A 13,779-nucleotide genomic window follows, 5' to 3' on the forward strand; every position below is an offset into this window, starting at 1 on the left:
AAAGGGGGAAAAAAAATTGTATGGTCTTTTTGTATGACCAGCGCAAACCTCGTGATTTTTTTTAAATCTCCTCTTGCACAGTTGGCAAGGTTGAAGAAGGAAGCTACTATCCTGTGAGAAATATGTTTGGGTCCAGCAACTGCAAGGATAACATTTTAAGAAATGAATTGCAACACAGTCAGCATTTCTAACACAAATAGTTTGACGTGAAGCGGATGCATACTTGGATCCCTGGGATTTCTGGCACAGTCATAAAACCAAATACCTGTAGTCCAGGTTCCTTTTCCTCTGTTGTGTCTACCCCATGTCTTCCTCATACTCAAAGGATAGTGGGACACACAGAAGTGGTAATTTGTGTGTGTGCGTCCATGAACGTACTTGCCAGCTCTGCGGGAGAACATAAACTCATTTCCTACAATTATGCCCCATCATTAAAGATACAGACTCTTGGGTTAATAGTTTGAATTAGTAGAAAACTGTTCTGTAGTTTGCCGGAAATTACTGAGGTCATAGAGATTCATTCTAGAAGAGGTGTTTTTTTGTTTTTTTTTTATCTATTGAGAGTATTAAAAGTAGATTTTAAGAGCAGTTGAACTGCTCCCTAGACTGAAGAGAAGAATGGACCTTGTAAATCCTGAAAATCTTTCATGCTGGGAAGAGGTTAACAATGTCTAGTGAGCCAAAAATAACTAAGAAGGGAGCTGTGACTGCAGATGTAGGTCAGTAAAGGCCATTTCCTGGACAAGGCTTTAACTGTAGTGCTTTTCAATTGGCGTTCCTTTTGTTAAAAATAACTCTCTCCCATTCCATTGTATCTTCTTGTATATTTGAATAGTAATAGGGTTTATTTCCATGTCAACCTGTATGAGAAAAGATAACAGCCTTTTTTTTCTTTAATGTGCATATGCCAGGTTCAACAATTCCATATATACTTTGTGAAATACAGTTTATTGGAACTTGACTGCTGCAACCCTTGGATAATATATATTGTGTGTGTGTAAAATATATATATATACAATATAAAAATATTACATACACACTGACTGCAACAGAATGATCACCCACTTTTACTTCTTATGCATAGAAGAAGTCCAAAGAAGAGGCACACTTCTGTAAATCTTTCAATACAAAGTAACAGCATGAAGTAGGTGTCATCCTTGACTTGGACCCCACCTTTCTGCTCCACATCCAATCACTATCCAAATCCTGCTGCCTTCACCTTCGTAACATCTCCAAAATACGCCCATTCCAATGAAACCACAAAGCTGTTAATCCACTCATTTGTTATCTCTCGTCTTGACTATTGCAACTCACTTCTCATTGACCTACCTCTCCACAGGCTAGCCCCCCTTCAGTCTATTGTGAACGCTGCTGCTAGACTCCTCCACGTAACCAACTGCTCAGTGTCTGCAACCCCCCTCTGCCAATCCCTCCACTGGCTTCCAATAGCCCAAAGGATAAAATTCAAAATATGACCAACGACTTACAAAGCCATCCACAACTCTGCCCCTGGATATAACTCTAAACCTGGTCTCAAAGTATCGCACTAACTGTCCCCTCTGCTCTTCCAAATACCTCCTGCTTTCCAGCTCCCTCGTCCACTCCTCCCATGCTCGCCTCCAGGACTTCTCTGGAGTCTCTCCCATCCTCTGGAACTTTTTACCCCAACCTGTCCGTCTATCTCCTACTCTGACTGCCTTTAGGCGATCCCTAAAGCCTATCCCACCTCAAACTAACCACTGAACCATCACGTTCTCAAACAATTCATCCCCACACAGCTACCACCTCTTGTATCACTTGCCCCTCCCTTTTAGATTGTAAGCCCTCACAGGCATGGCCCTCCTTACCATCTTGTCTTGAATTGTATTGTGATGTCTTCCTTTTTATATTGTAAAGTGCTGTGCAAACTGTTAGTGCTATATAAATCCTGAATAATAATAATAATAATGTAGCAACAATATCAAGCATACTAACAAAGACCATGGTATGCTTGAAACTGTTGCTATTCCATGCTGTTATTTTATAAATATTGAATTTTGTACTTATGAATGAAATCTCAATGTTTCAAATGTGTTCGCATTTTTAACACTTGACGTAGTTATGTTTTTGTCTTAGTCTCTATACACACCTTGGTGTTTTGATGCTCAAAGCTAAGCGTGACAAAACAACACAAGAAATCCCATTCATTTCAATGGCCCCTGTTCACACCTGAGAGTTTTGTCGCAAGCTGTAAAATGCAGAATTCTGGAAAAAGTACATGAGCTTTTTTTTTTTTTTTGCATAGATTTAAATGGAAACAGGCGACACAAGTGTTTTGCACATTTCTGTGCACGTTTTTGTGCATTTTAATCCATTCACCCCAATATATTTCAATCTGCTTGCTAAATTGCACGTCTTTATTTGCATGCGCCTAATGTGCGCAAAAATGTGCAATATGCGCTAAATACGCTAGACAAAACGTGCGCGCTACTATGTGCAAAAAGATTGATGACTAGGTATGAACTGAGCCTTACTGCTTCTATTAATTTGGTACAGAAGATTTTCATTTAAAATATTCTGAAGTTACCTTTTTATCAAATAGATAGCAGGAAGTTTTTTATGCTGGGAGTCATGGGATGCGCAGCACTTTACAAAACTGGTAATAAAGGCACACATGTTTATTCAGTGGGCTATTTTTTTTTTTAAGCATGTCAATTTTTATTATTAAGTAGCGATTAGTACAACATAAACAAGTGCATTCATCAGCAGATAACTCGAGTCAGGTACCAGTACGCAGACTGTACTTATATCAATTATAGATCAAAGCACATTAAGCGAAGTTTAAGATAAACCATAACAACATTATATTGTAACTGTGTGAATATATGCCATCACCATATTATTTCTCTATTGAGGGGACCAAAGAAGTCCAAATCACTTTTGTGGGTTGCATCAGCCAGGTAACTGCCTGATTCGTAGGCCCATGGCGGATTCATCAGGAGCATGTGCCCATTAGTTGTTCAGGCCTTCTTTTTGCGTGGCGGACTCTTAAGAGGGGAGTTAGAATGCCCTTGGGAGTCAGACAGATTTCTGTCTATGTACGCCTTGGCCTGGGCAGCAGTGGTGAAGCGTGTTTGGTTGCCGTCCGGATCTGTCAGGCGAAGAATAGCTGGATAAGCCAGGACAAATTTGATCCTTCTGTGCACGAGGGTCTGACACACTTCATGAAAGGAGCGACGTAATTTAGACAATTCGGCCGAATAGTCAGCGAAAAGTAGTAATTTGTGACCCCCCGCAATCAGCTGACGCTGCATTCTGTAAGCTTGTAGAAGACGGTGTTTGTCTGAGTAGTCCAAGTATCGGACAATGACTGGCCTGGGTCTATCCGTATCTTTGAGGGGACCCATTCTGTGGGCCCTTTCCACCGCACAGTGAGATGTGACACCCATGGCTTGGGGAATAATGGAGGAGCAGAAGTGCTGCAGATCTATAGGCTTAATTGATTCAGGGATCCCAATAATTCTGAGATTGTTTCTGCGGGACCTGTTTTCAAGGTCATCTACCTTGTCTTGCAAGTATTGAATTGCTTTCTGATCCTCAGTTAATGATCTATCAGACCTGGATGCATGGTCTTCTAAATCACTGATGCGGGTTTCTAAGGCCTGCAGCCTGGTGGTCTGAGCTTCTATGGCTGCTGTGAGGGGTCCCATGTGAATTTTCAGGGAGTCAGCGATGATGGTCCCCATCTCTGCCCTCAGATGCGTGGCTACCATGGCTGCTAGCTGCTGATAGTCAATGTGGGGCGGGGGAGGCGTTATGTCCAGCTCACCCAGCTCCGTAGCATCTGCTATGGTGTCGGCATCATCCGCAGCCGCCATGTCAGACGGCATGTCGGCTGGAGCCGACGGAGAAGAGAGCGAGCGGCGGACCGGCTGTGAACGCGCCACAAACCTGTCCATGATGGCAAGACAGCTGAGAGGCACTCAGGTGACCCGTTCACGGGTGGATTCGGGGCAGATTTGCGAGCGAAGGATGTGGCGGGGTCGGAGCTCCGGCGAACACCGCTAGTTCATCTGGCGCCGGAACCGGAAGTCTCAGTGGGCTATTTAAAAGTCTATATGAACCCTCCAACAGCAGGCAGTACTTGTTTCAGCTTGAGCTTCCTATGTGGTTTACTGGATCTGTTGAACCCTACTAATGGCACTCCTGTATAAATGCACTTGGCTGTTTTGCAAAACTGGTAAGCGTAACTTGTTAAAGGTAGATCTCACACTACTTAAAGAGGGTCCATCATTCAGGGAGCTATTCGAGGTTCCTGCACATTCCTGCAACCTCTCTCATTGCCCTCTGTTAAGTCCAGGTGCTGAGCTGCTCCCTCCCACCACTACTACCACTGGGAGCTATGCCTGTTCGTAACAGTCAGGCATTCCGCCATAGTATAAGTGAGATCTGCTGCAAGTATATGCACTTTTTTGTTCTTGGCAAGAGTTACTTTAGGTGGCCGTATATACTTGCCCTGGAAAAAAAAAAGTGATTTGCAAAGTGTTGGTTGCAAGATACTGCTCTTTGCATAACTTTTATGAATAATCATTAGGGCTCATGTAAAAAGGCATTGTTGATGAATACTGCCTTTTGCATTCAAATGCAAGCTTTTGCTTGCAAAATGCAAAAATGGCTGCATTGGACCTGCTTTGTCTGCAGTGGAAGCTCTCAATTGGACCTGCTGCATAATGCAATGCAAAGCAAGTCAAACACATCCTCAGAATTTATCCATGCTATACAAATCTGCAGACTTGTGTTTGGCATGGGCTTCAAATGCATGCCAGACGCTGAAAGTAAGGCCTGTCTTCATAAGCCCTAATATACATTATGATGTATGCCATCTGACTCTATTTAAAGTTTTATTGGCAGAGGAATATAGCCGTGCTCACTGCTAAAGCCAGACCTAAGGTAACAGGCCAGCATTCCTAACTCCTTCCTAATACAGACCCACTTTTTTTGCTGCCCCTTTCCACGCTGTCCATACCAACCCATCGGTATCTGTTATGCTTTTCCAGAGCTTGACAAATGCTTTTACCAGCTGTTTAAAGTTTAGTTACTGCCAAGTATATCGCTTAAAATTCATTCCACAGCAAACACTGTTTTACCATCAATAAGAGGAAGTGTGAATATAGAATACCCAAACATCACATAAAAAGGAGGAAACATATGGTATGGTTGGTAAACCCGGATGGAACTAAATTACTGAAATTACTTTTACAGTAACTTCAAAATTCCAACATTATATAAATAGTGTTGTGTATCCATATGGGAATACTTGCCAAATGAGCTATCATTTTAAATCACTAGAACTAGCCTACTTGAAATATCATAGTAATCATGGAGCGAGGAAGCAATTCTATGCATTCTTTTATATTTAAAATTACTACCAGGCAAATTAAATTCTAGCTGCACCAGAAAACAACAAAATACTCATTAACTGCAATGAGCCATTCCTTCACTTCTTTTTTTTTTTTGTTAATCCTGTTATTTTGTTGCCCATGTGGGTCTGATGTGTATAAGATATGGATGGGTGGAGGAATGAAAGAATTGTTTATTGCAACCAGATCATTTCAATTTCGAGAATTTCTACACAAGTGAAACTCATATGTAGTAAATTGTATCTGCTTGTGCGACACAGTGCCCCTGTCCCGTCGGTTTGCTCTTTATACTAATGGTGCATATCATCACATTTAAAGAAATTTGCATTTGTTGTTTTTCTTGTAAACCTGTTGATAACCCCCACCAATCAGCTTACAGAGCAGGTGCAGGTGCACCTCAAGTCTAAATGTCATAGTTTATCTTCCTCAATAGAAAGACAAAGTTCAAATATTTTACTGTTTCTGGTTTCAATAACTGTCTCATGACCTTTTAAAGGAATTCATTATTTTACTCAGTCACATGAAATATCGATATTCTATTTCCTAAGATGCACTAAAACCATTATTGGTGGGTTCTTCATTCCGTTAATGCCAAACTTCTAAACCATCCTCTTTGTAGGGATTATTTTTTCCCTATAATCTTCAAATAGTGTTTCATAAATTAGTTGCAGAGGATGATGCTCTTTTGTTTGGTGCATCAGAATTTCTAGGAAAAAGAGGAAAGAAGTGACATTGATATTATCCTAAATTAAAATGATGGCTCTAAGCTGTAGTCATGTTCTAATACTTGGTAGACTCATTGCCATTGAGGTGTTATGCAGTTGCTGGAAACATTATTTCATACTAGGGATGCACCGATACTGATGATTTGCTTTCGGTACTTGTTAGTTGCCGATACCGTGTACTGATACTCGTGCTTCCACTGGCATGGAGCTGATAACATGCCGCCCGGCTTCCTGATTGGCTGGGAAACCGGCTTCCCAGCCAATCAACATCAAGCCAGGTTCCCGGCCAATTGGGAAGCCGGACGGCGAGTAATGACCCGGCTTCCTGATTGGCCGGGAAACCGGCTACATGCTGATAGGCCGGTAAGGCGACTTCCCAGCCAATCAGCAAGGTGCTTGCTGTTCGGCCAGCTCGATGCTGATTGGCCAGGAAGCCGGAGGCTGGTCATTACACACCACCTGCCTTCCTGATTGCCCAGAAAGTCGGATCCATGTTCCGCTATGGCACTGATGGTCAGAGGAAATCTTCCTCTGACTGGAAGTTCCAGTATCAGGGAAGGTATCTGAGCATTTGGACGAGTACTCGCCCAAATACTCGGTATCGGCACCGTTGCATCCCTACTTTATACAATATAATCATGCATATGTGGTTGTTTATTAGAACTTTGCTGGAAAAGTAAGGTCGACCAGTAGATTATCCAGACTTTTTCATGCCTGGCCATTTTATCAAATTCCTCCTGCATTTTGCCCATGTGCTAGGTCAGGGGTACCCATTAGGTCGATCGCGATCTACCAGTCGATCACAAAGCAAACACTAATGTGTCTGCGTTTCAGGTGCAGGCGATCGCACTGTGGGCGGTGAGCGTGGCTGCGGTGCCATTGACTTCAATGCACTGCCCCGCCTCTGAACGCAGGGAGCCGACAGGCTTGTGTTCCAAAGGCGGAATGCAGACTTTGTGTTATAAACCGGCCCAGAGAGGGAGAGAGGCACTAGTCCCAGTAACTATTTTGATGTGCTTGTTTTCTAAATAAAGGTGTTTTTTCAATGGTAGATCTCAATCAGCCCGTCATTTGAAAAGTAGATCTCCAGACGAAAAATTGTGGGCACCCCTTTGCTAGGTAGTTCTCTTCACCTAGAGGACTTAAATCTTCCACAGTTCTGCACCACTAACAGTAAAAGGTTGTAGTTTAGTAACATCTGGAGCCCTGTTGTCTTCTCTCTGCACTAGGATTTTTCTAAGCTAGTCCCACTTGTGTGGTAAATAATTGATTACTGATTGTTTTGTTTTGCAACATACTACAAACATGTGGATGCACTGAGCAAATATTTTATCTTCAAGTAGGATATATAACATCATAAGCTTTGATCCTTTGCAGATGGTTTAAATTCAGCTGGCTTGTTCCCTGTCTCTTGGCTTTTATCTTTGCTTTGCCCAGCTTCTCTGACCTTTCCACCGTGTCCCATGTGAGTTTTATCAAGGCTGCATGTAGAGGCGCCATCGTTGTGAAGTTATGCTTCATCAGTGGTATTTGAGATGGCACCAGCCATCATTTATCTTGGAGTTTTTTTCCTACTCCTTTTCTCTTTCATAGTTTTTGTCCAGGAAGCATCTGGTTCCTTTAACCCTTTCTGGCATTATAAAGGCCTTCAATGAAAGTTCCCTTTTACTGATGGCATACATCTCTGCTTTAAATATTTTTTTCCCCTGCAGCCGTAGACATACCTATCTATTCAGTATTTTATTTTATATTTATTTTTAAGCTTTGAAAATTAAGTCAATGTTAATTTCAGAGTAATTAATTGACAGATCATATAAAGCTGCTACTATTTAAAAAAAAAACATGTATATGAAAGTTTCCATACTTGATTGGCAGATGTCCCCCTAAAAACAACAGCTGATCAGATATTTACCTGTCATTTGTATCGCCTGAACCTGCCACTTTCAACTCACAGAGTTAGTATATAAGAGGTTAACACATTCCTTCCCTTTTCTCACTTATAGAAGCATTGAGCGGGTCACTTAGAATATGCCAACAACTTGGGAGGGAAAAAAATGTACTGGGCTGTCAGAACGGAGAGTCATTATTCACGTGTGCCCTTGTTGGAGATTGCAAATGGCTATGCAGACATATAGTGCAGGCATGGTCTACTGTTCTCACTCTCAGGAATCAAGTCCGGAGCAATGGTGTATTTAGGTGAATGCATGTAGACAGAAAGTGGCTAGAAGAGGCAGGAGGAAAGCAGCAGCACAAATAGTGAAAATGGTATTCTATTAAAAAGAGAAAACTTGGCAATCGTTTGATACACAGTGCTTTAGCAAACGAAATGTCACCCATTTAGAGTTTTTAGAATTACTTCAATGGAATCCTTGCTGTAAAATGCAAGGTCCCCCTTACACAGCCTGGCCCTCTCCCCCTTTCCAAATGACCCTTGTGAAGGAAAACAAGTTATGGTTTATACTTGGCTCACACCCATTTTCTGCTTTCGTCGCCTAGGCATGATGTCACACTCCTGGTTAGATTATGGGGAATACAGAGCAGCCAAAATTCTGTGAGAAGACACTTTTGCAGTGGACTGGAGTGTCTTTTCCAGAGATTTTGTCTTCTCTACATTCCCCAGGAATCTCTCCAGAAGGACAGTAATGTTCTTGTGCAGAGGGGGAGAGGATAACCGGACAATTTGAATGGGTATTGCAGTTTACTGCAAGATCCATTTTAAGGAAAATAATATTTAGTTCCATTTATTTAACTTTATTATCTGAGGGGCAAGATTAGTCTTTTAAGATATTTTATTTTTTTTGTATATCTTTCCCTCATCCAGATCTTCTGTTTCCTATCGACATTTCTGCTGTGAAGAGGGACCATGATTTCCTGGATAGAGATGCGATTGAAGCCTTATGCAGGTTAGTACTAAGGGAGTTATTGAGTGAATGAAAAAAATGAGGGGACAAAATTACTTTAATTAAAGCCAATTTACTGTTTTATCTGTATTATTCTAAGTTTTTTTTTCAGTTGGTTCTTGACTTAATTGACTAGATGGACTGACCCAATATTTTTAACACCACTTAATAATCCTTACAAGTAAAAGTAGTAAATTGCTCCAACATTAACCTGTATTGTGGGCTGAAAGCAAAAAGTGGTGGCACTCATTAGCGAAGTTCAACTTCTCTAAATACCTTGTAAATTACTCTCCAAGCATAAACAAACTAAAATTTAACACTGGCAATTTCAGTTTATTTGCTGCCTTTTATGGTCTGTTATTTGTTAACTATACATAACACGGCATCTTACAGAGGAGTTTATTGGAAATGCGTTGGGCTTGTCCATCTTATCATTACAGCTGTTGTTTGGCTAAGTATTAAACTGGACTAACCCTAACTGATGTTATTAACACGCTGCCTGCATTATAGCAAAAGGCTAATTTCATGTGTATTTGTAGAAACCAACAATCCCCACAGGGAAAGAATGTTAAAAGTCTTCACAGCTTTTCAGCCATACGTTTACTGAGCAGAATAGTTTCATTGCCTTATGGCTATAAAGGAGTAGCCAGTCATGTGTCTTAAGATGATCTGTGTGCAAACTTTCCAAGAATGCCTGAGCAGGACCTAAGGTGTTCCATATTGAAAACCGCTGACCCTTGTCACAAGAAGGCATAAAGAAGTATCTGTGTTTTGGTTTTAGTTCTTCTGTCATAAATTACATTCATTAGCTGAAATCCCTTTGCAGGCTTTTGTTTTTGATTACAGTGCTGCCTGTAATGGTGCCTTTGGCTTCACCTAATCCCTTGGTTCCCTACTAGCTACATTTTAAAAAAACTACAAACCATTCCATAAATGTTTTTTTTTATGTTTTAATATTTTAAAGCTAGTTTGAGCTTTATTCCTTTTGCTCAGATTTTGTATCATCTACCCTTTAAGTAGACCTCACTGCATGCAACTTTTGGAAGATACAAACTTCCTACTCTATATCTCAACAATCTGGCAGCCCAATGCAACTAATTAGACAGTTTTCTTAACCTTATGTAAATGGTCTATAATATTTTCTGCTGTTCTCACTTTTTCCTTGCCTAAAAATTTGAATATTAAGAAATGCAGTGGATCACATGCTATCCATCCATGTTTGGTGAAAGGCATTCTGTGTATAGAGGGGGGAGATTCAATCATATGCCTGCCCCTCCTCTGCCCACTCTAGGCACTATACACCTTGCATCCTGTGAAAACAATACAAGGCTTTTTGTGCATCAATCAAGATATGACCAACCGTGATCCGCACCTAGTGTACTTATTAGAGCCAATTTGTGCTGTTTTGAAAACCTTTTTTTTTTTTTATCCCAGAGTTCAGGTCTAAGACGCAGGTGATTGCTTGGCCCATCACTCACTGCAGTTTGTGTAAGGAAGTAGTATGGCACTGGTTGTGTATCTTGGGGAACCTTAATATGTATAATAATAATAAAAAGGGTTTATATAGCCACAATATAAGGAAGGCATTACAATATAAATATAAGGAAGACATTACAATATAATTCAAACAAGATGGTAAGGAGGGCCCTGCCCGTGAGGGCTTACAATCTAAAAGGTAGGGGCAAGTGGTACATGAGGAGGTAGCTGTGTGGGGATGGACTTTTTGAGAATGTGATGGTTCAGTGGTTAGTTTGAGGTGGGATAGGCTTCCCTGAAGAGATGAGTCTTTAGGGATCGCCCAAAGGCAGTCAGAGTAGGGGATAGATGGACAGGTTGGGGTAAAGAGTTAGAGGATGGGAGAGACTCTAGTGAAGTCCTGGAGGTGAGCATGGGAGGAGTTGACGAGGGAGCTGGAAAGCAGGAGGTCATCTTATGATTTAGCTAGTTTTATAGTTGGAGACTGAAGGTTGTTCCACAATCTTTATTGGTACCCCACCTCTCCTTGAGATCTCTGTATTTATTAAACAACTGTGCGAGTTCTAACTCAATTTCTCCTCCCTTTTGCCTTTAAAACAAAGTTATGAACTGATGTGCAGGAGAGTCTCACATTTCTTTGGTTCTGCCCAGACAATACATAAGGTCACACAAAGAAAACATACTTCCCATGTTTTGTTCTTTGGTACCCATAAAATGTGACACATCAGAAATGTAATCTGGGCAGACATGGTTTTTCTTGTAACTGATACCAGGCGTATCAGACAGATTTTAACTTGGATTTCCAGAACTATTCAGTTACACTTACGACAGTAAAATTTTATCTTCCTGGAAACAGACTGGGCCGTATCTTTTTCAGCCGACTGTGCAGTTTCGTTGTGTAGACACATTAATATAAAAGTCTTTCAGAGATTAGATGGCCTTATCAGCAAGACTGAAGATTCTCTACTGCACATCAAAGTTATCGTGCAGGTTGTGGAAGCGAATTGTGTGCAGCTGGATGGGACTAGATAATTCTAGTTGTTCAAACATCATACATTGTTGCATTCCTGTTACCTTGTACAGCTGTGGGATGGTTAAAAACAGATATGGTTTTTACTTTAATGCCTTTTATGGATTGTAAGCTATGCCTTTTTTAAAGAAGAATGATAAATTAAGGGGAATTGTCTTAATTTTTTATGTGGAAAGAAACTACCTCTCCATAATGAGCCAAACTTAATTACCCTGTGCCCTAAATATTTCCTTTCAAAATCTTGGCAGGTAGTGTGAAAATAGTGCTTATTTTTCTTGAAGCAGTCAAATGAACAGTGATGAACAATGCATAGTACCATAAAGTAACAATTAGTATGTCCACTGTTGTAGTCGAAACAATGAAGGGTGAATTGTTGGTTGCAATGGATCACAGCATTTTGCCCATTTTCAGTGGAACTATAGCCACAGCAACTTGCTTTTGTGGCAGCCAATTATTTCTTGCTCACCTAGTGCAGGTTTCTCAACGAGGTGGAGCCAGTAGGCAGCATATGCTTGGCTCAGGTGACCTTTTATAACCGTGAATCAGGATAACTTGCATGTAGAAGCTTCTCTGCATCCATTCATCAGCCAACCCAGTGGAAACGGCTGGCAACCGTTTTGAAGTAGACCTGCAAATAGAAATACAGATGCAGGCCCTGGGGATGTCTTCTTTATTGTGACTTTACTACCTAAAGAACCACTGATCTATAGCAAGTATGCAGGATGGGAGTCCAAACGTTTTAGATTTAATTGACTTCATGATTGTTCCATATTACCAGAATCTGGTCAGTAGCAGAATCGCAGTGCAAGAGTCTGCGCATTTAAAACAATTTGTCAATGGCAAATCGTACATATTCTCATACTGTAGGTTCACTTTAGGTTAGGCCCTAGGTCTAGTTTCCACGACTAAGTAGAAATAAAATTAAGTTCTACTTCTATGTTCTAGAAGGAATAACAGGAGACATACTACTTTTAAACAACCAGTGTTCTGACTACTTATCTACATTTTGCAGTGTTGTTAATATGAGTTGCCATAAATGCCAGACCTTCTGAGTTTAGATCAGAGGGGTTGTGTTTGACCAGCTCAACTTGGATGAAAATCAGCTTATCTAAATACAACGTCTCCATTAGAGAATAAAAGCCATCTTAACAAGTATGTCACGTGCAGCTCTCCCCTAAAGCAAAAGAAAGCTTATTGCTAGAACTCATTAACTTTTACAGCACTGACCAGGTTATCAGATGGTTATAGGTCAGCACTAACTGGTCATCCTGTCTTCCACTCATTGAATACAAGATCTGGAATGAGCAAGGGAATAAATGGAGCTAACTTCGGTGTAGTGCCAAGCAAATTATCCATGTTCTATTTCAGAGCTTACTTAAAGACTTCTAAAAAGTATTAAAGGACCTTTTTTTCTGCTGTGCATACCAAATGCATTTTTGAAATAGTTTGTATATATTTGGCTGGGGAAAAAACATGAATCAACCACACAACGTGTTTGCTTAGGATTTAGCATTTGAATGTTTAAATGTGGAAGAAAGGGCAGTTTGTGCTTTTTGTGAGTACCCTATGTATCCTAGAGACTGAAGTCTTGGGACTAACATTTTCTCTATACAAAATGAAAGAATTTTTCCCATGTGATAAATAAACATGTTTGTAGATTAAGTGTGTGCCATTTTAAACTATATCTAAAGGACACGTGTACATTTTTTTTTTTTTTTGCAGTAGCAGAGCTGATAGTAAATTTCCTGCCTCGTAGAGAAATAATTTTGTAAAGGTTGATCTCTAGGCAAATATAGAAGACGCACAATAATACAGCTCTGTATTTATTAAAGTGTATCTAACCCAAGAACAAAAATGTAATCTATTGCAGCTTGCCTGCTTTTTAGGTTTGGTGGTTGCGTTAGTTTTCACTTTTCTTTTTTTTTCCCCCTTCCTGGTGATTCTGTTATTAATCCACTGCCTGCTCTAGAATGACAAAACTCACTCACCGTACTGTATTTATGGAGGAGCTGACTTGTCACCATTTTATATTTTATGAATGTAATTGGAATATATAAACCGAGTTATGCAATCGTATTGAATCGTGTGCTTACCATAAATCATAGATGTTGAACAAGTAGTTAGTAATCGATGTACCCGTAGTCCTGTTGGAAACCTGTTGTCTTAGGGTTGTCCAACTCTACTTTGGATGCCCTCATAATGTTTCACCCACTTGAAAGCATAAACCTTTGTTCTCAGTTTTGTACTGC

General features: G+C 40.5%; 1 protein-coding gene across 2 annotated transcripts in view; it reads left to right on the forward strand.

The window, feature by feature from the left end:
• The window catches only part of DLC1 (DLC1 Rho GTPase activating protein), a 139,419-nt gene that overhangs the window by 109,014 nt on the left and 16,626 nt on the right, over positions 1-13,779 (forward strand). For both annotated transcript variants that reach the window (XM_018565845.1, XM_018565846.1), the window contains exon 3: positions 8,946-9,027. In XM_018565845.1, coding sequence (XP_018421347.1) covers positions 8,946-9,027 — 82 coding nt within the window. The remainder of the gene's footprint in view (positions 1-8,945; positions 9,028-13,779) is intronic.

The sequence above is a fragment of the Nanorana parkeri genome, unplaced genomic scaffold, assembly GCF_000935625.1.
Source record: "Nanorana parkeri isolate BGI_ZX_2015 unplaced genomic scaffold, ASM93562v1 scaffold892, whole genome shotgun sequence".
Lineage (NCBI taxonomy): Eukaryota > Metazoa > Chordata > Amphibia > Anura > Dicroglossidae > Nanorana > Nanorana parkeri.